The sequence below is a fragment of the Monodon monoceros genome, unplaced genomic scaffold (assembly GCF_005190385.1).
Source record: "Monodon monoceros isolate NGI ecotype Baffin Bay Population unplaced genomic scaffold, NGI_Narwhal_1 Super_Scaffold_18, whole genome shotgun sequence".
Taxonomy (NCBI): domain Eukaryota; kingdom Metazoa; phylum Chordata; class Mammalia; order Artiodactyla; family Monodontidae; genus Monodon; species Monodon monoceros.
The window spans coordinates 33,088,591-33,115,301 of record NW_021703774.1 but is presented as its reverse complement, the minus strand read 5'-3'; the positions used below and the strand labels follow the sequence as shown (position 1 = coordinate 33,115,301).

Genomic DNA, 26,711 nt, shown 5'->3' with positions numbered 1-26,711 from the left:
TTGAAGAGACAGGGGAGCGGGGGGCTCGTCTGATTAAGGGGCCCTGAACCAAGGAGCGGCGGAGTTTGAGAAGCCAGCAGCTCGGGGTTCGGCGGCAGCGGCCCCCTCGGCCGAAGTTGGGGGGGGTGGGGCGCCGAGCGCGCGGGGTGGGGGGGGTCCTGGTCTTTGGCTTCTCGACTCGGTCCTGTTTCGACAGCGAACATGTCTCGGCCTGTCAGGTCAGTGCGGAGTCCGAGGCCTGGAACGGGTTGGAGGGGGTTGGGGTGAGTGGTGAAGGAGTGGGGGACAGAAGCCTAGAGTCGGCCCTCTCCTGTGCCACGCGCGGCCTCTTCCTTTTCGGGGCCCGCGCGCGCCCTTGAGCGTAGGGGGCCTTGCTGGCCCGCGGGGCTGCGTGGGGGTAGCGGCCGCGCGCCCATGCGCGCGCTTCTCCCCGCCCCGTTGCAGGGCTCTCGGCTGCTTTGCTGCCTCCCCCACTCGCCGCACTGGAGCGGGCGGGGTGTTCCCTGAACCTCCGTGGGTCGGAGGGGGAGGGGTGTGAAGTCAGCGCCCCCACCCAGGCCCCACCTCCTCCGGCCCGGCCCCTTGGAGCCGGCCGCGGGGACCAGCGGACTGGGTCTCGGACCCCACCTTAATGGGGGGGGGGGCGGAGACGCCGTATTGTCCCTTCCCCCCTCGGCTTGCGTGGGGGTGGGGGGGGAACTCAGCCCTTTTTCTCTAGCGGACGGGGGTGTTCCATGCAAAGCAGGAGGGGCAGCTCTGCCGCCGGGCCCCGCCTCCGTCCTCCGGGTCGCTGCAGAGCCCCGCCTCTCGGATCAGGCCGGGCGTGGGCGGGACGCGTTCTTTTTCCCTCCGCAGCCGAGAGAGTTCGGGACTAGGCCCTGGAAAATGACTGCTGTGTCTCCCCCAACTCGGAGTTTTGAGCTGGTTAACCCCCGCTCCCCCGCCTCGAGTTCGCTCTTTGCCTCCGACTAGAAATGTCCTTCCTCGGAAATGTCCCTACTCAGGGAGGTGTGGGTTAACTGCACGACCTAAATCCCGTGTGGTTCTCGTTCCCGCTACCTCTCCTCTTCCTCGGCGTACACGTCTCGGATGTTTTTGTAATCTTATCTTTACCTCGAATAACTTTAATAATAAACGGGCTAGATTCGGTTAATCGTTAGACTTTATTCTGAGAATTTGAACAAGTTTGCTGTTCCCCAGCGGACGGTGGAATCGCCCTTGGCCGTCCTCCCGGCTATCGTATGGAATGTGCCATTTTTGGAGGGGTGTGGCTTAATCCAATCTGTTGAGGCCTTACGAAGGAGAGCTGTTGAAAATAAATATTACTTTTAATATAATGTCCTTGGCGCTTTCAGTGTAAGGAATTGGCTGCTTTGCATAGTGCTTTATGGATAAATAGGTTTAGTTTCTAAATGTTTTAATAGTTGTTGCTTCCCCTTCATTCCAAGTTGTGAGGAACGGAAGTATTTTGAGCTAGAGTTCTAAAGGGAGGTTTGGAACCCCGGAAAGGGTTTTGTGCTACACCGTTCTGTCTGCAGACTAGAACAGCAGTCTCCAGCTGGTGGGGGTATGGGGCTGCATGCTCCTACGCTCGGGGTGGGCGTGAGGAGAGTGCTAACTAACTACCTGACAGCTTTTCTGCCTAATTTAAACCCACATCTCCGATAACTCACCATCGCCACCGGGAAGAGTTTTGCCTACTTTTTGGCACGGAGTCTGAATAGATATTGCAAATTATAGTTTGCATACTTTTTTTGACATAATAAATGACCAGTGTATCCCATCAGTTTATGTAGAGTATTTTCTTTAGGATCAGGAGAAATAGACAGTATCATAATAAAGATTTGTTTCTTCTGGATTGGATCTTCTGTCTTCTGGGAGTAAATTACTGTGTGGTGAAGTTGGACTATTACTTTTCTTTACCTTTTAACTGCAGTTCACTAGGTTTTGATGACTTTTAATTTTATTGTTGTAATTTTACTCATTTGCCTGAGTTTGTGCTCCCAAATTTAGACGCTGGAACACGAACAGAACTTTTTTTTCTTGAAAACTTGGATTTTTAATGTCACCGGGTAGGAGTAAATATATTAAGCACGTTCTAATCAGTTTTTTGAAGGCATTGGGATTTGTGCACAACTTTTTTCTTGCTCAGTCTGTTAAAAGTAATTTTAACTGTATATTTGCCCCTAATTGAAGAATGAAGTTAATATATTGTGGGCTTTTTGGGTCACTTTCAAGTTATTAATTTTAAAGCAACTTGGTTTTTGATTATATATTTTAGTGAAGAAGTCTCTTTGTAACTTTTTTGAAAGCCTTTAACATACTCTTGACCAATAATAAAGCAGAAATAATTAAACTTGACTTTGGTGGTTTGTTAAATTTTGCAATAAAAAAAAGTTCTGCCTTAGGGAAGTGCTTTTGTAATTGAAGAGTCTGTGTACTTGAGGGAATGTAACAAAAAAAAAATAGATGTTGACCCAATATCAGAATGATCAACCTTGTTTAAAAACAAACCAAAAACAGGAAAAGCATGTGTTGGAAAATGTGTCCCTGCAGCTTCTTTTGGGATATGTTTCTGCCCTTAGGCCTGTATATAATTTTGAGGATTTTCTGCTTTTCATTTTTTACTGTGACTATTATTTTCATTTTAATATTAACCTAAGCATTTAAGGAAGATTTAGAAATGTACTAATGGCTGCTTGACACCAGTTTCCAAATGAATGGAATGATGAACTGACCAGCTACAGCAGGGTTTTCCATAGACATGTGTGCAACACATATCTAAGTAGTTTTGTTCACACTGTATTGCTTTCACCTTTTACAGTATCTGACTCATATATAAATGAGAGCTGAAATATTTTAGGCCTTGGATTCAAATTTATAGCGTAAAATTGCAGTCTTAGAGCCAGAAAAAAAATTAGGCAAATTCATTTTACGAGTGACTTAATGTGGGGACCTGGACAAGTGAAGTGCCTTGCATCACACACTAGTAGATGCCAAGATTGGGCCTAGAACCTAGATTCTTAATTTACAGCCCTGCTTATCCTCATCCTCCCCCCTTTCCACATAATCACTTGTTTCTTCTACCAGATAAGGGTTGATGTTATTTTAGTGTATGGCACTTTTAACTTTTCAAAATGCTCTCATGACTCTTACCCTTGTGAGGTAGGGAAGAAAATGCTGTTACTTTTGAAAGAAAGCTCAGAGATTTACTAACTTGCCCAGCCTAGAAACCAGGTTTTTTGAAATTTACCTTTGTATATTCTTCAGAAATCTTCCTCCCTTATTGAAAATGGTCCAGATCACTCAGATCAGTCTGTTTGCTCCTTTCTTTATAATGTAAGTGTACCTGATGTCTTCTTTTGTTTAGTACTTGAGACTGCAAGGAACCTTTAACATTGAAAGTTTAGATGTGAAAGCATAGGCTTTTACAGATTGATATAAAATTTTTTTGGTCATTTTTTATTTATGTTGAGAATCAGCTTCCCCAAGATTCCAGATTGCTTTCTTTTCAAAGAGAATTCGGTTGGAATGTGTGTGGATTTCTAAAAAAAAATGGATATTTTCTCTTACCAGAAAATTAGTTTCAAAAAGCCCTCGGTTAAAGGGAAAAACTTGGAAACCTGAAAATTCAAGGTAGCTTGGAATTAATGATACACAGGAAGACACTTAAGATTTAGTATACTAGTAAATGTGGTTTTAGATGAGCCTGGTTCCTTGTATCTGATCTTATTCTCTATGTCCAGGTCGTGTGTGTGTGTGTGTGTGTGTGTGTGTGTGTGTGTGTGTGTGAAAGAAGTGTGATTTTATTAACCTTTGATCTGTACATTTATTATTACTTTCATGTCACTTTCTTCTAAAAAGACATAAACTCTTCTGTAGACTTTACCTTCAAAGATATCTCACATAATAACTTGGAAAGCCTGAATAATGGGGGAGTTAATTTTATAACAACACTTAAGTATTCAACATTTCCCAACATATATGTCTTTAATCTGAAAATTACAAGAAGACAATGTTGGGAATTCCCTGGCGGGCCACTGGTTAGGACTCAGCACTTAAACTGCCGGGGCCCAGGGTTCAATCCCTGGTTGGGAAACTAAGATCCAGTGTGCGGCGAGGCCAAAAAATAAATAAAATGCCAAAAAAAAAAAAAAAAAAGACTTTAAAGTTTGGTTTTTTTTTTTTTTTTTGGAGTCATTACCAAATAAACATTCACTAAGAGTAAGTGCAGAGTCAGGTACAGAGGATTTCACTTTATCTTGTTTTATCCTTATTACAACCCTGTAATAGAGGATTTTTTTAAAATTCCCATATAGTAGATGATGAAATAAGCTTAAATAATATGTTACTCAAGGTCACAGAACTGTGAAACAGCCAAGATTTGAACCTAGATTTTCTGAATACAATGCTGGCATTCTTTCTGTGGTAACACTCTTCCCTTCCTAGTGTTTGGCATGAAGATGGTCAAATGCTATTTTATTTTGTAATCTCCAAATAATGGTGAGTGCATTCTGTATGCACCGGTTTTTAAGCTCTATGTAGAAAATATTTGAGGGGAAATATATGGTCAAAATATTTTAAATAGCAGTTTTTTCAACTTACTCTTCAAAACAATTCTCAGAATAAGTTTTAATTAAAAGCATTTTTTTTTTTTAACTAGAAAGAACTGAGATTAAGTCCAGTTCCTTCAATTTACTACTGATGACTTTTAAGTCTAGGAGCTAAGGCGTAGAAATAACAGTAAAGCTGGATTTAGACTGCGTGAGTCTTACCTACTTAACTCTCCATTAGATTTACATTTATTGTATACATTTGATTCACGTAGAATGTTTTACAGGTAAACAATCCTTAGTTTGAAACCATTGGGGACTATATGTGTTCAGAAGTTCAAATTTTTTCAAAAATTAAAAAAATGGGCGCTCCCCTGGTGGCGCAGTGGTTGAGAGTCCACCTGCCGATGCAGGGGACATGGTCATGCCCCGGTCCGGGAAGATCCCACATGCCGCGGAGCGGCTAGGCCCGTGAGCCATGGCCGCTGAGCCTGTGCGTCTGGAGGCTGTGCTCAGAAACGGGAGAGGCCACAACAGTGAGAGGCCTGCGTACCATTAAAAAAAAAAAAAAAAAAAAAATTTTGAAAGGTAACAGGGCGCCTATACTGTATGTATAATGTACCATCACCAGGTCTGGGGTAGTGCTCCTATAATCAAACACATTAATCTCTGTGGTAAAACCTAGGAATTTTCACACTAAAAGAAAATCCTAAAAAGCCCCTCCTGTCTGCCCCACATATGTTTACCACCATATAAATTATGAAAAGGCTTGGTTGTCAGAACTTTCTGAATTTCTAAATTGTAGATAAGAAGACTAGACCTTTAACAGCACAGTTCCTTTCTCAATCTTCAATTTTAGAAAAAATAAAATTACTCGAAACTCAATAGAGCCATCACTTAATGAGCAACACTTTTTGTGCCAATTCTGCCGGATACTCCTCATGTTTTTCAAAATCTTGAACAACTCTGAGCAAGGTATATATTATCCCTTGTTTCATATGTGAGAGGGCTGAGGCTTAAATTAAGTAACTGATCCAGTTCACCTAACCATTAAAAAGGAAGCAGGAATTCAAATAGAAGTTGTGGCCAGTGTGGTCTTTCCAATCAGACACTGCCACGGGGTGTTAACTCTTTCTCGTGGTAGTAGCACATTTGGGGGTTATGGTTCATAGCAGGACTTTGGTGGGGAAGACCAACTTTAAAGTGAGCTGGGGGGGGCGGGGTGGGTGGAGGAAACGAAAATTTTTTCGAAGGAATAAGAATATGAGAAGGGGTTAATTAAAGGAAAAGACACCTGAACGTAGAGGAAAAAGCACTGAAGTAGTGTGAGGCTTTAAAAGTGGGAGGAAACATGAATGTTAGATAAGTGGCATTTAAGTGTATACATAATCAGGGACATTTCCCCCTGACCAAAATAAGTGAATAGATTCCAAAGCCACCTAAAGGACACCACAGAAAATTAATGGGCTCATTTTACGTACATGTATAGATGCAAGAATGCCAAACAGTATTAGCTAACTGAATCCAGTATGTATTAAAAATACATATGATCTAGTAGCATTTGTGCCGGGAATAAAACTTAAAATCTGTCACTGATTCATATTAAAAGACCAAAGGAGAAAAACCATAGCATTTGAAAAGATTCAGCACCTATTATAAAACTCGTCAGTATATTACAATTAGAAGGAAATTAAGATTAATAAATTGGGGTTGATTTAACTTGACAAAAGTTACCAAGATAAGTGGTTGAGTTTTAGTGTTTGAAATCATTGCAATACAACTAGTTAATAAGAAGAAAGTAGTTTTGAATAAAGAAAGGGAGATTGATTTTATTTATGTTTTTGGTCTGTTTTCCCCAGAAATATAAAAACAAGGCCACCATTCTGTGTAACTCTGGGACACCATCTGTGTTACATCCACATTATAGTCCATGTGAATAGTGCCCCTCTGGCACTTAGAGACTGCGGTGTTGTGGTCAATAAGAGAAAACATTTGATTTAGTATATGACCACTTTGGTCAAAATGGGGCATCCCTGTGTTTTGTTTAAAAAATATTACTATCTAGGTTCTAGGAAGTGGAACTAATTGTTACAGAATTACATTGCCATATTTTAAAATAGTATCTAAATAGCCATAATTATAGGTCTTTAAAATATTTTTGGTGAAGAGACCACAGGTTGCCAAAGAGTGTTTCAACTGGCTATAGCATGTTTTCAGGTGCTTCTTAGTGCCTATCTACTTATTGAACTGTGCACCTGTTCAGTTACCTGCAAAGCAGGGTGATCTTCAGGGAGATTTCATGTGTCAAGATAAAATGGCCCAGAAGATGAATTACTTGAGAAACTAAAACTTAGCTCCACTGAGAAGTAAAAATCCAGCCGGCTATTCATTGGGCTGGGGTAACAGACTATCTTCCACAGATACGCTACAACTGGCAAGATTTATAGCAGTGCTTCTTTGACTACTGCTTTCCTGCTACGAAAAGATTCTCTAAAATCAGACTGTCAGAAACTTAAGCTATTTGAAATTATATCAATCAGAGTGAAACATCACACTTTTGTTAGGAAAAGCTAACTCCTTTTGACACGGAGAGCTATCCTTGATTTAACATTTTTAGAGCTTCAAATGAGGGGTTGCTGGGCACAAAATTCACATCTACCTAAACTTCTTTGTCAAGAAATAGGACCCAAGGTCCACTTCATTGTCTAGACCTGATGTAGACCCCTTTTCACAGTCTGCTGTGCTTTGAGCCTATCAAGGCACTGCTTCATTTAAGTTTCACCTAAATTGTACCCTTCCCCAAATCCTTAAGTTTTCCTCTGTTTGGTGAGATGCTCCACACTTCTGATGTTCCATCACCTTTATTGTAATGAGTCAGTAAATCTTTTTCAGGCTACAGATTTGTCCCTGGTAATTGGGTTAAGACAATTGGAAGAGTCCACTGACAGTCCCAAGACTCTTGCTGCAGACAGGACTACTTGGTAATGTGCTTACCTGAGACCCCTTTAATCTCACCTGCTTGAGGTTTACTCTGTTCCTAATTGCATAGTTTTTGCACTAAACTTCTGTTGGGAAAAACCTAGCCCATTTTATTTACACAATACTTTGTTATACTGAGAAATTTGTGTGTGACTTTTAAATAAAATAGTATACTATATGGAGAGAATATGGTGGAACTGAATGTATTTTGGGAATAAGGAGTGCCATATAAGAGTTCATATTTATTCATCTGGACTGAAATATTAGCAAGTTGATAAACGAATTTAGGAGGGCATTGTGACAACTATCTCAAACATATACCTGGCTCATCATTCAGAACTCCTTTATTCCCCTTTTGTGCAGAAATTTACTTTTTCCATTTGAAAAACTTTAAAGGGCTATTTCCTGTAATGTTCTTGATTTTAAATATTTACTTAAAAATTTTTGCTTTCTTGTATCTTGTGACTGTTTTTGAATTGTTTAATTGTAAAAAGCAGAATGATATAAGATGCAGTCAAAGCAATATATCTTAGCCAAAAGGAACGTGAAGCTCAAAATAAGCAACTGTGAGAAATTAACCTGAATTGAGTTTAGGTATCCCGGCTTCTATGAACTAATTTTCTTATATCCTGAGAAAACTTGGCATATGAAGAATCTTGAGGGATAGAAGAATGGAGAGAGGTAAATGTCCTAAGTTTTAAGGACATTTGATATGCAGAAACTTTAGTATTTAGCCTTGAAGAAAAAAGTGGAAACTGTTGCACAAATTTTAAGGGCGGCTCTATGCAAGAGGGTTTAGATTTAGACCATGGTGATCCCAGGAGCTAGACAAGACAGAATTGGTCAGTGGACTTAGAGGCAGATTTCACCTCGCTGAGAAGAACTGTCTCATTATCCGGTTTTCTTGGAATTATTTGCCTTGGGAGATCATGAAAGGTTCTCAGTCATGCCCTTCCAGGGACATTTGTTGATAGGACAACACGTTTTGGGTAAGATTGGATTAGATTGTCTAAGGTCCAGTAGCTGTAATACACCTGGTGGTGTATCACCCTTCCCTCTGTCCCCCACGGGCCACCAAACTTTGATAGGTGTTATGAGTGCTTAAGTTTAAAAAAAGTGGTTTTCTTTTTTTTTTTTTTAATATTTATTTATTTATTTTTGGCTGCGTTGGGTCTTCGTTTCTGTGCGAGGGCTTTGTCTAGTTGCGGCGAGCGGGGGCCACTCTTCATCGTGGTGCGCGGGCCTCAGTATCGTGGCCACTCTAGTTGCCGAGCACGGGCTCCAGACGTGCAGGCTCAGTAGTTGTGGCTCACGGGCCTAGTTGCTCCGCGGCATGTGGGATCTTCCCAGACCAGGGCTCGAACCCGTGTCCCCTGCATTAGCAGGCAGATTCTCAACCACTGCACCACCAGGGAAGCCCCCAAAAAGTGGTTTTCTTAAAACAATGAATTAAAATAGGAAGAGATGTTATACTTTTGTGGCCGTGGATTAATAACAAATCGTTTTTTGTAAAGGTGAAACTAAAAACTACTTTGGAAATCATTTTATTCTATAGCAGTGGCTCAGACCTTTTTGATACGAAGTTCCTATAAGATATACATTTTACATTACAATTTGCTACACACAAGAATACAAATACCTGAAACAAGTTTCAGGAACTTGCCAGTTATTTAGGTGTAATTTTCTCTGATATTTTCTATTTGCTTCTTTTTCTTTTAAAATGCTGGTTATAGGGAATTCCCTGGCAGTCCAGTGGTTAGGGTTCAGTGCCCTCATTACCAGGGGCCTGGGTTCGATCCATGGTCAGGAAGTAAGATCCCACGCGAGCCGCAGCCAAGAAAATAAAGTGCTGGTTATACATCAGTAAATTGATTTCAGGACCCAATAGTGGGTTGTGACCAATAGACTGAGAAACATTGTTCTAGATGTTTATCACTTAGGTGATTAGTGAAAAGAGCTATGTTAGCTATTTTGGGTTTCTCAAAACTCAGATTTCAAGTGCACTTTAAGTGCCTAATGAGAAAATTGCTGAATTCTAGAAAATTAGCTAGGTGTTTCTTCTCCTTCCCTGCATTGGTCAGAACAATAGGACTTCTTCAGGGTAAAAATGGAAGATAGCTTGATTGAGCTAAATAATGTAGTAAATTGTCTAAAAGTCTCTCTGATTTGCCTTGAGAAAATGATTTTGTGTTCTTTAATACAAAGCTTAGGGTGTCAATAATTAAATGTGGGTTTCTATTTTAAAGTTCTGCTTCCTCACCTGGAACTTAATTGTTTCTCCATATTTTGATGTGCAGGCTTGTTAAAGAGTAGCACTGAATTTTGTGGTTTTAAGTTGTTTTCTCATGTTTAAGGTTCAAAGGGTTAGATGAGATCATCTCAAAAAATGTGGTAGTTTCCATCTCTGAAATACTGTTGATCCTTGATTCTTTAGAATGTTAGTTTTACATACCTCACATTTCAGGAATATTATTGATTTGGTCTTGGATGGTTGCTGCTGTAAGAAAGAAAAGGCATTTTGGGGGGTAGACTTACCAGTATTTAGTGAAAAGAAGTTGATGATTAAGAGAATGGAAGAAAAAAAAATCCTATTGCTTGAGTTATCCACATTTGGTGCCAAAAATGGATCTTTTAGTGTTCTTTGTCTAGCTTTCAACTTTACCTTTCATTTTTGCACTTTGATGCAAAAGTAAGGGCTTATCTCAAAGCCCTCTGGTGATCATCCAGGAATTGGTTCATTTGTGACCAAGGTACCTTTAGAATCTAAATATAGCGATTATATCAGCTTTTAAAGTAAGAGCAGGCACATAATTGAAGTTTTTCTTTTTCTTTTTTTTAAACTTATTTATTTATTTATTTTTGGCTGCGTTGGGTCTTCATTGCTGCGTGCGGGCTTTCAGTGAGTGGGGGCTACTCTTCGTTGTGGTGCGTGTGTGGGCTTCTCATTGCGGTAGCTTCTCTTGTTGCAGAGCACGGGCTCTTAGGTGCACGGGCTTCAGTAGTTGTGGCGCACAGGCTTAGTTGCTCCGTGGCATGTGGGATCTTCCCGGACCAGGGATCGAACCTGGGTCCCCTACATTGGCAGGCAGATTCTCATCCACTGCGCCACCAGGGAAGCCCCTTAATTGAAGTTTTTGTGTTCTTATAGTTTCTATTTTAAACATTTGTTTTCCTTACTGGGTTACAGTTCTCTTTTCTAGTGCAAACTTTTAGACTGACTTAGATGGAACTCCAGTTGATCTGAGTGATAGAAATCGATCTGACTTAAATGGTGGACTTAAAATAGCTACTGTTGCTACTTTCTCTGGCCTAAATGGCTACTGAAAACTTTATCATAAAGTTGGAAATAATATAAAAATAGGGGAGTATTTTGATATTGCATTTTAATGAAATGAGCAACAAACTCTTAAAGACAATCTTTCTAAATAGCACTAGAATCAATACTCTAAGACATAACGTTTTTATTTTATTTTATTTTTTAAGACAATGGTTTTAAAAGGAGCAGCTTAATCGTGCTGTTCTAATAAATAAGAGTGTTACTTGTGTATTTACATGGGTTCAAGATTGCAGTAGTATTCTGGGTGGAACAAGTAAGTGCTTACAAGAAATAATGGCTGCTATTTATTGGATAATTGTGTACCTGGCCCTCGAAACAGTCTTGAGAGGTATTGTTATTCCTATTTTACAGGTGAGGAAACTGAAGTTCAGTGAGGGCAAGTAACTGGCAGAGCCAGGATTTCAACCCAGTTTTAAAAATCTGTGTTTTTAACTTTTATGCTATATTGAAATTTTGTATTGTCCTCCCAGTTCCAGTTTTTGATGCTCATTTTACACTGAAGAGTTGGTTTAGCTTTGGAATTTAATTTAAGTAATAAAAATGAGAATGTTTCTTTGTTTTTAGCTAGAGGTAGGGCTTCCTATGCCTTTAGACTTAAATATTGACTTCTTAATTTCAACTTTGCATAGGAATAAGTTCATCAAAAATGTATATCAACCCTGAATAAGGTAAATCTCTAAGTAGTGGAAAACAGTATGTTTTGAATAAGCATCTTTAGAAAGCAGAAAATGAACCAAACTATTATTATAAATCATTATAATGAGTTTTTGTGAATGACCCTTGTTATCATAGATCTTTTATTTAAATTATTTATTTATTTTTGGCTGTGTTGGGTCTTCGTTGCTGTGTGAGGGCTTTCTCTAGTTGTGGCAAGCGGGGGCCACTCTTCATCGCGGTGCGCGGGCCTCTCACTGTTGTGGCCTCTCTTGTTGCGGAGCACAAGCTCCAGATGCGCAGGCTCAGTAGTTGTGGCTCATGGGCCTAGTTGCTCCGCGACATGTGGGATCTTCCCAGACCAGGGCTCGAACCCGTGTCCCCTGCATTGGCAGGCAGATTCTCAACCACTGCGCCAAGGGAAGCCCCTTTCATTTAAATTATTTTTTCTTTTCCCCTCTTTAGCATTTATAGATGGATTTTTTTTTGACTAGTTACCCTTAAGGCAAGAGTGCTTCTAATATTCATATTTTGCTTTACTCAGGTTTTAGTTTTTGTGATAAATAACATTTGTTATGTAAGATAATTCTGGCCATTTTCACATAATTGAAAGTTAAAATATTTTGTGTTTCAAGGGAAGCAGTAGTCTTTCAATTTAGTTTTGAAATTTTTTAATTTAATTGCTTATATGATGTCAGTATAGTCTATGTGACATTTTTGTAGTTTTCCTGTGTTGAAAAGTAGGATAGAAAAAAATGTGCTAAATAATTGCCTTTTAAATCTTTCTCTTTTTTTTTTGGCCGCACTGTGCAGCTTGCAGGATCTTAGTTCCCTAACCAGGGATTAAACCAGGCCACCGCAGTGGAAGCGCCGAGTCCTGACAACTGGACCTCCAGGGAATCCCCCTTTTAAATGTCTTAGCTTTTAAATAACAAGTTTTTCAGTTTGGGGAAAACTAAATTTTCTTTTGTCGTTGGCAGTGGGATTAAATGTCTGATAAGTTGAACACTCCAGTGGTACATGCATCCCCTCTACTGATTCCCTTTCCCACACTAATCCTTTGCAGATGCCAAGTCCAAGTCCATTCACTCATCAAGCCTTCCTTGAATTTGGTGTTCCAGATGAAGGAGAGACAACCCCGGCCTCAAGATGTTCACATTTAATAGGGAAGACAGACATTTAGTAGTTTAGTATCAATAAGGGAGTAAAGTTGTTGAGAGGTGAGGTTATATCTGATATGAGTGAGAGTGATATGAATAGCATTCTAAGCAAGGGAACTGCATGACCAAGTGGTAAAAAAAACAACCTGATTGGTGGAATTCAGCCTCCTGGGGTTGCTTGCTTGTTAAGTGGCAAGAGATTAGATCTTAAAAATCTTTAAGGAGATTGGATATTATCCTCTAGAGTATTTTCTAAAATTAGGTTTCTAACAGAGCTCTTAAAATTTGGTCCTAAGAGCAAAAAGTTCAGAAAACATTTGAGTGCCTACTTTTTACCTTGTTCTGTACCAGAAATGTGGATATAAGACATGATTGTTACTTTCAAGAAGCTTAGATTAGTGAAGAAAACAAATGGTACATGTTAAGATGTATGATGTGCAAAAGGATAGTTGACCATTTACAATTGAAAAAGTAGTCTTTTTCATTAAACTTTGATAATTTTATTTAATTTTATAGAGCAGCTTTTTAGATCTGTCAAGCAACTTAGGTTATCAGTTCCAACAGATGAGGAACTGAGGCCCAGAGAAGTAAGTGATTTGCTTGAAATTCTAGAACCCAGGATTCCTACTAGCAGATTCTTTATCCTGTACTATATAATTCCTTTTTGGAGTGTTTCTAGTGATAGACTAAGGAAGTATCATTAGTAAACTGTTAGGAAGTTCTTTATATTGAACCCACACTTAATCTGATCACCAAAGCTAACATGTTTTCCCTTTTGCAGGTTAAAAATCCCAGTTTATTCAGTAGTTCTTCATATGATCCTTTGCCATATGGTTACCCTCCTTTATATAGTCTCGTAGGATGTATCTATTGATATCAGAAATTGATACCGGAAATTGTACCAGTATTTTAGCTGCAATTCCACCAGCTAACCTAAAATTATTATGCCCGCGATTTCAGAACCTGTACCTAATTGTTAAGAGATAAAGATTTAAAACTCCCTCTTCTGGATCCTTTCTCCCTAGTTCCATGTCCCATTTTCCTTGATCCTAAGTAATGCAGAAAATGGTCATCTTTGCACTGTGTTCATAATACTGTTTTTCATGGCATCTGTCATTAAAAATCCCTATTTCCCGGAACATGATAAGCATTTGGTTACTAGCGCCCCCCAAATAGGGTTTTTTTTTAAGAAAAAATATTTTTATTTTATTCTTTTTTTTTAAATTGTGGTAAAATAACATATTTACCATTTTAACCATTTTTAAATGTACAGTTCAGTAGCGTTAAATACATTCACATTTTTGGGCACTCAATTTCCAGAACTCTTCCTCTTGCAAAACTGAAACTGTACATACCATTGACTCCCCATCCTCCACTACCCCACCCCTGGCAACCACCATTTTACTTCCTATCTCTATGAATTTGATTAGGTAACTCATGTAAGTGGAACTAATAGCAATATTTTTGAAATTAACTTTACTAATAGAATGGTATCTTTAATATATAAACTCAGTTTCTTATAACAAAATATAGTTACAACATATTTTATATAGTTTTGCATCTTGACTCATTGAGGCAGTAAAGTCAGAAGATAATTCAGTGTTGGTAGACTAAAGAAAAACAGAATACAAAATTCCTTAAGAGCCTTTCTTTTTTTTTTTCTTTCTTTCTCTTAAATCAAGGATGTGGCTATACCTTCCTCCACATCTAAGCCCCAAACGTGTTCAGAATTCACCCCACCCTATCATTTTTTGCATATTATATAGAAGTTCTGCCTGCACTTGAATTCTGACTCTCCTGTTCTTGCATTTAAATGGTGTCTTAATCTATAAAACCAGGAATAGTCCTCAACTTAGGTTTAAGTGTAGTTAGTGGCATGTTTCCCTTATAGTTCTTTCGGTTCACTTGTTCAGTTTCCATTTAGTTACAGTACATCTAAGGCTCTTTTAAGTTCCAGGCTGTTTGGATACTAACATGGAAGCTCTTATATCTCTCTAAGAGAGGAATTTTAGACTTTTAAGTTTAGAATATGAAGTAGGAAAATGGAAATCAAATTTGTTTGAGATATTAAAGATGCCTTACCTAGTAAGGAGTACTTAAAAATCACTGAGTCAAAAAAAAAATCACTGAGTCAAGTAAATACATAAATTTGTATCTTTAATAAATGCTCTTTAGGGAGTTCCATGTAGCCTAGTGGTTAGGATTCCAGGTTTTTCACTGCTGTGGCCCGGGTTCAATCCCCGGTCAGGGAACTAAGATCCTGCAAGCTGCGTGCCATGGCCAGAAAAAAGAAAAAAGGTCTTTAATAACGAGCATCTTTTGAATGAATCCATTTTTTTCCATCCCTTCCTATGTAAGGCTTAACTTACCGTCACCATAGTGACGGTAAGTTAATTAAATATAATTAACTATTATAATTAAAAGTCACTTTGCCGTGAAAAAAACTCAGTACTAACCTTATTTATCAGGTGTACACGTGTGTATATCAGTAAGAATAAAGTAACATTTACAGTTTTGGTTTGTGTGCATATGATATCATCTCTGTATAATGAATATTTATGGTAGTTTGGCTTATTTTGCTGTTTTATGTACTTGTGGGAGGTGGGAGGTTGTTTTGTAGGAAAGGATAGTATTTGGGCTATGCCTCAGATGAGCAATATGAGAATTGTCATTTGAAATACTTTTGGTTTAAGCTATACTTTCCTATAACAAAATGTGACATTTTTTGGCTGAGTTAGGGCCTTGTTGAAAAATAAATTTCAGAGAGCTAGTTCTAATTCTGTTTGTGAAGTAGAAATGTGGGTTCTGATATCTTAGAAAAGTCCTACATTTTTGTGATCTTAATTAGAGTCTCTTCTTTCTACAGAAATAGGAAGGTCGTTGATTATTCACAATTTCAGGAATCTGATGATGCTGGTAAGTTTTGTGATTTCAATAAGTTGTAAATTCGACTGACTAGTGGAAGAATACCCAGTTTGTGTACATTCTTATTATTCTTTTGAAATAGGTTTCATTTTTTATTTTTAGACTGTTGGTGTATATAAATTATGTCAATCTGTGTCACTCAAAACAAACGTTGAACTTGCATGGATTTTAACTTTTCCTTAGTAAATCATTGAAAATAAACACTTGAATAATTTTTTTTTCTTATCTGGTTTTGGAGTCCAAAGTTTAAATGTGTGATAATTCTGATGCAGTGTTTATTAGTTTAATATATCTCCTGCTATAATCACGGTAAAACTCATACATTATAATAGGGAGTATGTAAATTTTTTGCATAATAAAGTACGATGAGAGTATTTTGTGAAATACCTTTGATTTGTGAACTAAGAGTGAGTAGTGCATCTTAAATTGTAGCCATAAAAGGTCTTTTTAGAGTATGTCCTTACTCTCATTTTCCAGATGTGTTTACTATTCTTTTTCCTTTATTTTTTTAAAATCTAATTTTACTTTATAAACATAATATTACATACCTTGGGAAAACCTAGAAAATGCAGCAATGTATAAAGAAGAATAAAAACATAATCCACCCTCCCAGAGGTAATACTAATATTTATTAAATGCTTACTAAATGTTTGCACTTATTTAATCCTTAGATCATTCCTGTTAAAATGGGATTATACTATTTTTATTTCCATTTTACAGATAAGGAAACTGAGGCAGAAATATTATTCCAAGTCCTTTAGCCAGCAGATGGCCATTTTAACTTTTTTGTCCTTTTTTTCCTTTTAAAAATATAGTTGACATCTTGCTATAGAATTTTGAGTTCTGTGCCCCTCCCACCCCACCCCTACTTATCTTTCTTGTGTTACTAAAAGTTTACGTTGGTTAATGGTTGTATGGTATTCCATAATTTATAATTATCCAACCATTTAATAATTGCTGAAGCTTCAGACTATTCTAGATACTCACGATTATATATGATGGTGTAGTAAACAGTTTTGGAATAGTCACTTTTTAAGGTTTTATAGGACTTTTTAAATTGGAGGTATTTTCCTCAAGTGCCAGAGTGTGCTATATATAATACTTTAGTTTAAAAGTAATTTACTTGATAACAGTAATTGTGTTAGGATTGTAGAATTGTGGGTTCTTTACAGTCTAAAATGCTTGTAATATAACCATATTACTATAATAGTTTCCAAATAAATATGAAGATATGGAAACATGTAAAAGTCTTTAACAAATTAAAAGGCTAGAATATAAAGTAAGATATTTGACTGTGGGTATATTAAAATATACACATGAGGACTAGAGAGTGATATGCAAAAATGGAAATGATTGAGTTAAGGCGGAACTGGAGTAGAAAAGATTTTTTTTTTAATGAAAGAAAATTATTTAGGAAATTCTGCCCTCTCACCTTTTAAATAGCATGAGAGAATTATCAGTAAATAGAGTGGTAATTTTGACATGTAAAAATCATAGTATAGTTCATTGAATTTGAAAAATACTTTGTTTAGATGAAGATTATGGAAGAGATTCGGGCCCTCCAGCTAAGAAAATTCGATCATCTCCCCGAGAAGCTAAAAATAAGAGGCGATCTGGAAAGAATTCACAGGAAGATAGGTAAGAGGCATAAGTCTGATTCTTCTTACCCTGTCACCACTCAGGTGAGGATAGTGTCTGGTCTCTAAATTGGTAGAATCTTCAGTTACTTTGGGAAAGTGCTTATTGTTCACTTAATGTTGTTTTGCATGTTTCATGTCAGACAGTGCTTCTGAGTCTAGAGGTTAGCCTCTTTAAGGTCATGGAATCCAAGGTGAGCTGCAAGTATGCCAGAATGACTTTGGTGCTACTTCAAACCTCTGAACACAGGCAGAAAGATTGTTTAAGTATATAATTTGTTGCCCAAGGTTAGTATTGGCATTTTCATTGTAGAAATGGCAAAGAATAAGTGGCCTTTCCTATTCAGTCACAGATCATTGGCAGAATCATAACTAAAGCTTATAGAATGTTGCATTGCCTGCCAAGTTTTACTATCTGTAGTCAATTCTACTTTGTTTAAATAATTTAATCATTTTGGGCTGTTTCCTTTCCCTTAGTTTTATAAATGAATTCAGATGAGTTGTATTTTTAACTGTAATTGCCTCATGAGACAAGGGTATTGTAGCTTTCATCTCTGCTCTTACAGCTATACACATTGATTCACTCTCGTACTCAGTGTAGCATAACTTTAAGACCTCCTTGACGGTGGTGGTGGTGGTGGTGGTGATGATAGTTACCGTTTATGATTCTTATGTGCCAGTATCTATTATATGCTGATTTATATCCATTATCATTTAATTCTCACAAAACCTTTATTAGGGTAAGTAATATTAACTTAGAGGGGTCAGTGATTTATCCAAGGACCAGCAAATAGACCAGTAGGTTTTGAAACCATGTCTGTTGGACTCCAAAGTCCATTTTTTTAACCATTAGGCTATACCACTTCCAAACAATACTATTAAGTATGAGCAGTTCAAAGAAATGAAATAATAATTCTCACTAACTCTTCTAAGTTATTTACTTTTGAGCACTAAAACCACTATAATTCCTAGGCAGAAATCTTTCCATTCTGAATTCACAGAACACTAAGTTTGTAAAAATAATACTAATTAATAAATGTACCTAAGTATTTTCTGTTTGCTTGAATCGCTAACATCTAGTATTTTCTTTCCTGGAGAATTTCAGAAATCTGGAGAAACTTTGAGGAAAAATAAGACAAAATTATACTGTAGGGAGACACATTTTCCATAGTTTCATAATATATCTCTCTAATCCAGTTTTATATAGCAGCCCAACTTAGAACTATCTTTCATTATATTTATTTTATTTCTCCTAGGAATGAGCATCTTCATGGCCTCTTGTAATGTCTCATCGATATAATTGATATCTAGCCTAAATTTTTCCTTGTTGCAGTCATCTGGCTTTATTACTCTCTGCTAAGTGTCCAGGAATGGTTGAAATAAATATAGCTTTTGTTGCCATTTGTATTAAGTGCCTTGTACGTTTATTCCCTTAGACCAATATTATGTTGCTTTTTGTGTTGGTCTCTACTTAAACCATTACAGTGAAGTCAAGTAAAAGTTTAGCTTTTACTTGACTTCACTGTAATGGTGCTCAAGGATTAATGGTCTCTATAAACTCAATAATAAAAGAACTAGAGGAAATGATACCGTTCTTCATCATTGTAATAGACTTGTGAATTAAACGCTTACTTTGCATAAAATATTTATATAGAACAGTCATAGGTTTCAGAATTATAGTATATTTGGATCAGATTACTTAGTAAATGTGTTCGGTTTTTCTTTTTGCTTAGGAATCTTGGGTTCAATAGGTGGTCATTTGAGTGTGGTCTAAATTATAGGAATACCAAAAGAGATTTACAGGATCTGCTGTTTGAGAAAAGAAAGCTATCAACTTTTATGTGACTTTCTTTTTTTGTTTGTCAGAATTTCTCATGGAATCATAAAATTTTAGCGCTGAAGAGTACAAGTGATTTGCCTAAGATCATACAACTAAATAATTCATGACAAAGACAGAACACTAGAACCCAGATTTCCAATTTAAGATTTGTGAAGATATAAAATGTGCATCTTTGTGACCTAAAAAGTTACTTTATAAAACTTTCCTTTGAAGCTCGTTAACTTCTTATTTTACTCTGCAGTGACCTTTAGCTCACTTTTATTTTCTCCATGATACAAGGCAGGCCTATGTGTTGAGGTTTCTGATGTATAGAAATATTGGATCCTAAATATTAATATTAGGAGGTAATTAATTAATTGATTTGTTTTCATTTTGTTTTAGATAATTTTTTTAGGCATATTGTAATTTATATAACTAAACTCCAGTTTCCTTTAATAATTATAAAGGTGTTTTCTACATCTATATTTGGGGCTATCCATTTACTTGCCTATTTTACCACCATTGATACATTATATAATTTATTTTCAGTATATTCATACTTTGACAACAAAAAATTTTTCTTAGTAAATGTTCCTGAACCAGGTCTTATCCATAGGTGAAAAGTTTTTAGCTTGTGTTGAGATACTTTCTTTTTTTCCTTTGGGTCTTCAGAGGGAGCAGTGTTTTCTAAAAGTAGATAAAATTGTTCTTAATCACCAGCATTCCTATGAAGTAGGGAAATAATGCAAGCAAGCAGTTGCACTCCTCAGCATCTGTTTGAATATTTTATGTATAAAAGAGGTTTTCTTCGGCGTTCTTCTCCAGTCAGATACCAGAGATTTACGTTCACTTGGATTTTGATCTAAGATTTTTCATCTTTTCCCCCTTCCACTTACAGTGAGGACTCAGAAGAAAAAGATGTGAAGACCAAGAAGGATGATTCTCACTCAGCAGGTAGTAAAGAATTTTTAATGTAATAGGTGTAATTCTATTTATATATTTATTTATTGGGCATTTTAATAAGTGGCTTTATTATAATGCCAGGCTCTGTGGTAAATGCTGCATTACAAACATTATGTGTTTTCATCTTCAAAGAGCTCACAGCGGTTCTCAATCCTGGTGGCTTATTACAGTTTCCTATGAAGGAGGTTTGTTTTGTTTTATTTTGTTTTTTTTTGTTTGTAGGTTTTGTTTTTGGGTTTTTTTTTTTTGCGGTACGCAGGCCTCTCACTGCTGTGGTCTCTCCCGTGCGGAGCACAGGCTCCAGACGCGCAGGCTCAGCGGCCATGGCTCACAGGCCTAGCCACTCTGCGGCATGTGGGATCTTCCCGGACCGGGGCACGACCCCGTGTCCCCTGCATCGGCAGGCGGACTCTCAACCACTGCGCCACCAGGGAAGCCCTGTTTGTAGGTTTCAAAAAAAAAAAAAAATTTATTTGGCTGCGCCAGGTCTTAGTTGCATTGCCGCGTGCAGGATCTTCATTGCGGCGTGTGGGATCTAGTTCCCTGACTAGGGATCAAACCCAGGCCCCCTGGATTGGGAGTGCAGAGTCTTAAGCGCTGGACCACCAGGGAAGTCCCTATGAAGGTTTTTTTTGTTTTTTTTTTTTTGGTTTTTCTAATTAATTAATTTGTTTTTGGCTGCATTGGGCCTTCATTGCTGCACGCGGGCTTTCTCTAGTTGTGGCGAGCGGGGGCAGCTCTTCGCTGCCGTGTGCGGGCTTCTCCTGTTGTGGAGCACAGGCTGTAGGCGCGCAAGCCTCAGTAGTTGTGGCACACAGGCTCAGTAGTTGTGGCACACCGGCTTAGTTGCTCCGCGGCGTGTGGGATTTTCCCGGACCAGGGCTTGAACCCGTGTCCCCTGCATTGGCAGGCGGATTCTTAACCACTGCACCACCAGGGAAGTCTGATATGAAGGTTTTTATAATGTACTTAGTATTCATCCCATCCCAGGACTTCTCATTCAGTAAGGTCTAGGTGAGATGTTGGGGCTTTGTTTTGTATAAGTATTTACAGATTATTCTCATAGTCAAAATTGAAAACCATTTACATGAACAAATAAAAGATATCAAACTAAATAGAATAATAAAAGTAAGGGGGAGTGATGACTCCAGGTTGGAAAGCAAACAACGATTAGTTTCAATCTGACTCTTTAGCTGGGAAGTAGACCTTTGAAACAGTAGCCACAGAGAAAGTTTTTTTGTAAGAATTCTAAATTAAAAGAATTAATGAGAGGCTTCTCTGGTGGCGCAGTGGTTGGGAGTCCACCTGCCAATGCAGGGGACACAGGTTCGTGCCCCAGTCCGGGAAGATCCCACATGCCGCGGAGCGGCTGGGCCCGTGAGCCATGGCTGCTGAGCCTGTGCGTCTGGAGCCTGTGCTCCGCAACGGGAGAGGCCACAACAGTGAGAGGCCCGCGTACCGCAAAAAAAAAAAAAAAAAAAGAATTAATGAGGAACTGACTAAATTAAATGTTAAATCCTGATTACTCATTGGTATTTATTTTTTAAAATGTAACTCTTAAAGGAATTGAGAGTTTATCCCATCTTGCTCCCAACCATTTTAGTTGTGGTCTATATTCCCCTGCTTTTGCCTTCCTGGATCCCCCTTTAAATGAGACTGCTGGGCTTCCCTGGTGGCGCAGTGCTTGAGAACCTGCCTGCCGATGCAGGGGACACGGGTTCGAGCCCTTGTCTGGGAAGATCCCACATGCCGCAGAGCGGCTAGGCCCGTGAGCCACAACTACTGAGCCTGCGCGTCTGGAGTCTATGCTCCGCAACAAGAGAGGCCGCGACAGTGAGAGGCCCGCGCACCGTGATGAAGAGTGGCCCCCGCTTGCCACAACTGGAGAAAGCCCTCGCACAGAAACGGGGACCCAACACAGCCAAAAATAAATAAATAAACAAACCAATGAACCGACATTTAAAAAAAAAAAATTAGACTGCTATTTAGCTAATATGTAGAGAGGGTAGACAGAGTTCCACTGGATTCACTCCACTGAGCTATTTTGCGTTTGTTTTTTTCTCAAGTCTGCTAATTGTCTGAAAATAAATGATGTTAACCTTTTGCACTAGTGCTGTTGTGATAATGTAACGTACACTTTTATCCATCTGCCTTGTGAATCCGAAGTTGAATCTCTTACATTTGTAAGCATTTGAGCGATTCAAGATGAGTAACTCTGTACGAGTGTTAAGCTGCCGTGAGGTGTGTTTCGTTTTGAGTCCGCCAAAGTCCGTTCCGTTCCGTGTGTCTGTCTGTCTTCAGGTGAGGTTCTGGGTAGTGAAAGTGATGACTTGAACACTGACCATGGCAAAGCTTTTAAGAACCGAGTGTTTCTGGAAGAGTAACAGCTAAACCTTAACAGAATAAGAGAGCCTCGGAGTCCAGAAGGGCTGTAGGTAGAGACTAATAAAAATATAACTTGGTCTAGAGCCAGTAGGCTGGCATCCTGTTGTTTAACCAGATTTATGCACAACCACAACTGTGTGTTGAAAAGAACTTTTAATTAATAAACTATAGTATATGAAAGTAATTTTTTTTATAAAATTGTATTGAGATCTAATTGATTTTAATATGTGTTTTAAAGATTGCCCTCAATCTCCTCTAAACTGAAATGGCCACACCTCATTCATTGAAAAGGATAGTAGTTTGGCATTATTTTAGATTCTGTATGTTTTGTATCTTAGAATAAATATCATTGGAAGACAATGTTCCCCGTTCTACTATTTAAAAATATTTTTCTAACTAGTTTCTAAAAACTGTGTAGATAGGTTTGAATGTGATTGCGAATTTCAGGGCAAAGCAATGATACAAGTTTAAAGTGTGTTATAGGAAACATGTGCTCACACCTTAATTCAGCTTTATTATTACTTAGAACTACATGCCTGAGTTATTTCATATGTGCTAGTGGGTGCAGAGTCTTATTCAAGCTCATTCTTTGAATTTTAGCTCTTTTGTGTATTTTGTAGAAATTTTTAGGGATAAAATTTACCCTTTTTGAATGAAATAAAGCTGCAGGTTATATCTCGTCGGCTTTTCTAGTCAGCTGTCAAACCCATAACTCTTTGATCATTGCATTATAACTTGGATATTGCAGAGGACAGTGAAGATGAAAAAGAAGATCATAAAAATGTGCGCCAGCAACGGCAGGCAGCCTCTAAAGCAGCCTCTAAACAGAGGGAGATGCTCATGGAGGATGTGGGCAGTGAAGAAGAACAAGAAGAAGAGGATGAGGTGCCATTCCAGGAGAGTACGTAAAGCTGCCTTATTACTTTGGTCATGGTTGTAGTTTGTGACCTCGATTACTTCCACGTTTTTGTGGATGCTCAGTGTTAAAATCAGTCGCTTAAATTAGATACTAACTATTAAAAGAGATGACCGTTTTGATATCTATGTATATTTTATAAGGTTCAGAGATTCCCATGATCATTATGTCCATCATTTCTAGTCAAATACTGAATGAACAGTTGTTAGACTAACAGTTACATGGTGGGTGTTGTGATTAAGATTTGTATTTTGGCTTGGTGGAGAAGGGTGTAGACCTCTCCTTGCAAAAAAACAGTGTTAACTAAATTTAGATGTTTCACGGGTTACTCAGATTAATTAATTACATGTATATCTGCTTTGTATGTAGTTTCCTTACTTCATTTGTTTATACTTGGGCCAAACACACCAAATCAGTTGTTTCATTTCCCTAGTCTCATCAGGACTATATAGGAGTGATGGAACTACCAAAAGTTACTTGATGGCTTCAGTTTTTATCCAGATTAAGTCTTATCTTTTCCTGTTTTCAACGTACGCTTCAAACAAGTCAGTCATGTAACCCTCATGGTGCGTGCTAAACCATTTTACAGGTGGGGCCAGTGACAGCTCCAACCAGATTGGTAGTATCTGCAAATAGAATCCAAGAGTGTTTGACTTCCAAATCCATTCTCCATTCTTAGCACTCTCTCCCTTTGTTCACTTGGAAGGCTGTATACATTAAGTTGGACGTTGAAATTCTTCTTTCCTCTCAGAAGATTCCGGCAGTGATGAGGATTTCCTAATGGAAGACGATGATGATAGTGACTATGGCAGTTCAAAAAAGAAAAACAAAAAGATGGTTAAGAAGTCCAAGCCTGAGAGAAAAGAAAAGAAAATGCCCAAACCCAGGCTAAAGGCCACAGGTGAGCTCTGCAGAAGTCAGATTAAATTACTGCTTTGAAAAATGTGAAGAACCAATAAACCTCTACAGAAGTTCTTCATTAGGGCTTGGCATTGGCCACGTACTTAACAAAAATAAAAGGATCCTGTGTTCTATACCTGGAAGTATCCCTTATTTATTAATAAGGACTCCAGCCCCTCTGAAATTCTGGTGGCTTAGCCCTGTTCTTCAACTACTGCCATACGAGAGGCAAGATTTGGGAATGACCTATTAGTGTCAGGTACAGTGGTAGAAACACCCCACCAGCATAGCTGTTACTGCCCTTTTTCCCCACTGATATCACAATCCCAGCAGCTAGTAAAGACTTGAAATTGTGAAAATACACACCTACAGTAATACATTTAAGTTCTGTGTTCTGATCCCTACACCATCCTCTGTGCTAGCAAAATAAAACCACACTTGACAGCAAAGATTCATTTTCTTTAGGCCCTTGTGGTTTCTACCAGGTATTCTCCTATTTGAAGCTAGCTTGTGATTAAATCAGAAAGCTGGATTTGCTTTTTCTTTATTCTAGCAAATAGAACTTTTACTCATCATGTCTTACTGTTAGTAATGATGGAACTGTTAAAAGTTATTTGATGGCTTTAGTTTCTATTCAGGTTAAGTTGCATCCCCTCTTCTTCACCCAAGTTTTAAACATAAACAATTTTTAGTTTCACAAGCCACTAAGGATGATGTGCAGTTTCTATAGCATCCTGTTTCTCTATTGTAAACATTACTGCTAACATAACATTACAGTGTTGGTTAAAAGGGTTTGGAAACCAGCACCCACCTTCATTTTTAGTAAGTTAGGGTGTTGTCTTTATAGATTTTTTTCTTACAGATTATTTTCTTTAGTAGCTGATTTTGTTAAAGATGCTTTCTTCCCTTCCCCAAATTGGTATTTTTCTTCTTTCAGTGACGCCAAGCCCTGTGAAAGGCAAAGGGAAAGTGGGTCGCCCCACAGCTTCAAAGGCATCAAAGGAAAAGACTCCTTCTCCCAAAGAAGAAGACGAGGAACCAGAAAGCCCTCCTGAAAAGAAAACATCTGCAAGCCCTCCACCTGAGAAATCTGGGGATGAAGGGTCTGAAGATGAAGCCCAGTCTGGGGAGGATTAAAAGTGATGATGGTTTGGGGAGAGATTTTATTAAAAAAAGAGAAAAAAAAAAAGAAAAAAGAAAAAAAGAGGGAAAAAAAAAAGAAAACCTACTTAAGATAGAATATGGTTTTGGCTATGGCTTGACTCATGGGCTTTCAATGCTTTTTTTTTTTTCCTTTTGTTGAAAATAACTTTTTCTTTTTCTTTCCTGTTTTTTTTTTTTTTTTAAGAAAACCATTGTATGTTTAATTTACCTTTTTTGTCTATGGGTCTCTTTGTCACGACCCCCTCTTTCCCCTCCCCCTCTTTCCCAATGAAAGCCATGTTAAATTAATCACTGGATTGACTGCTTCATCTTTTTATTTTTAATGGAGGGTATGCCACATTTGTAAAGCAATAAGATTTGAGGTGAACACTATGGAAATTTTGCTTTTTGCTAAATGGTAGCAAGTTAAACAGTAATCAGAAAACATAGAAGGTTTTAGTTAAAAATGATTGTTTCTCTACCTGAACTTTTTAAGAAAACAGTCGTCATCTAATACAAGTTTATATTCTATATACAAAAATATGGATGTCTAGAAAAATCATGACTTTAAACTTCCACTGATGGGGTAGGTAGGAGATAAAGATGAATTCAGAATTGTTACTAAAAGTATTCATGTTTTTTTATCCTGGGGCAGCACAGGGAATTGAGGTTACCTGACCTTGTTTGAGGGTGTGGGTTATTTTTTTTTTAATTTCATCACTTGTTATCTCTAAGAGACTCGGAGCCAGTGATCCTTTATCCTGCTACAGTCTTTAAGGAACTTTAAAAAAAAAAAAAAAAAAAGCAAGGGCCGCCAAAACTTAAATCTCTCTTGATTTTCTATTTCATTCTCTAATGGTTCATGTTTTAAAATATATATATGTATCTATTCTGTTTCTTGGATAAAATTTTACCAAGGATCAAAAGAAGAAACCCTAGAATTTAAATGGGGAGATCTATATATCACAGTGGATTTCTTCTCAAACTGACAATGTTTAGGTTTTAAGCAAATAAAGTACCAGTTAATGTGAAACTCAATCACAAAGACTTGACATTTTTGCTTTATGAAAACAGAGAATTGAAATTCTTGTATGCCATAAATGTGCATTCAGATCCCATGAACCATGCTCTGTTTTTATCTGGGGATAGAGCGTTTTCCTTTTCATACCCCTGTCTTCCCATTTCTTCGTAGAAACATGGTATGAAGTCATCTCTTGGATTCCTGCTAGGACATAGGACACTACTGCACAGCCCCACCACTAATGTGTACCAGCCCTGCTCTAGGACACGAGTTCTCCTGGCTCTGTTCTTCACTTACATTACCTCCTGTGCTTGACGGG

General features: G+C 38.0%; 1 protein-coding gene across 2 annotated transcripts; it reads left to right on the top strand.

Annotated features, from left to right (window-relative positions):
- On the top strand, positions 1–25,680 carry NUCKS1 (nuclear casein kinase and cyclin dependent kinase substrate 1). 2 transcript variants are annotated; one of them, XM_029227720.1, is made up of 7 exons: positions 1–218; positions 15,550–15,599; positions 17,141–17,246; positions 19,963–20,018; positions 23,161–23,313; positions 24,080–24,229; positions 25,166–25,680. In XM_029227720.1, exons 1-7 carry the CDS (start codon positions 202–204, stop codon positions 25,363–25,365), a joined length of 732 nt encoding a protein of 243 aa, XP_029083553.1. In that variant the 5' UTR covers positions 1–201; the 3' UTR covers positions 25,366–25,680. The 2 variants fall into 2 exon arrangements, with proteins under 2 accessions (XP_029083553.1, XP_029083554.1); XM_029227721.1 differs by having other exon boundaries at positions 106–218; positions 24,083–24,229; positions 25,166–25,456.
- Positions 25,681–26,711: the final 1,031 nt, after the last annotated feature.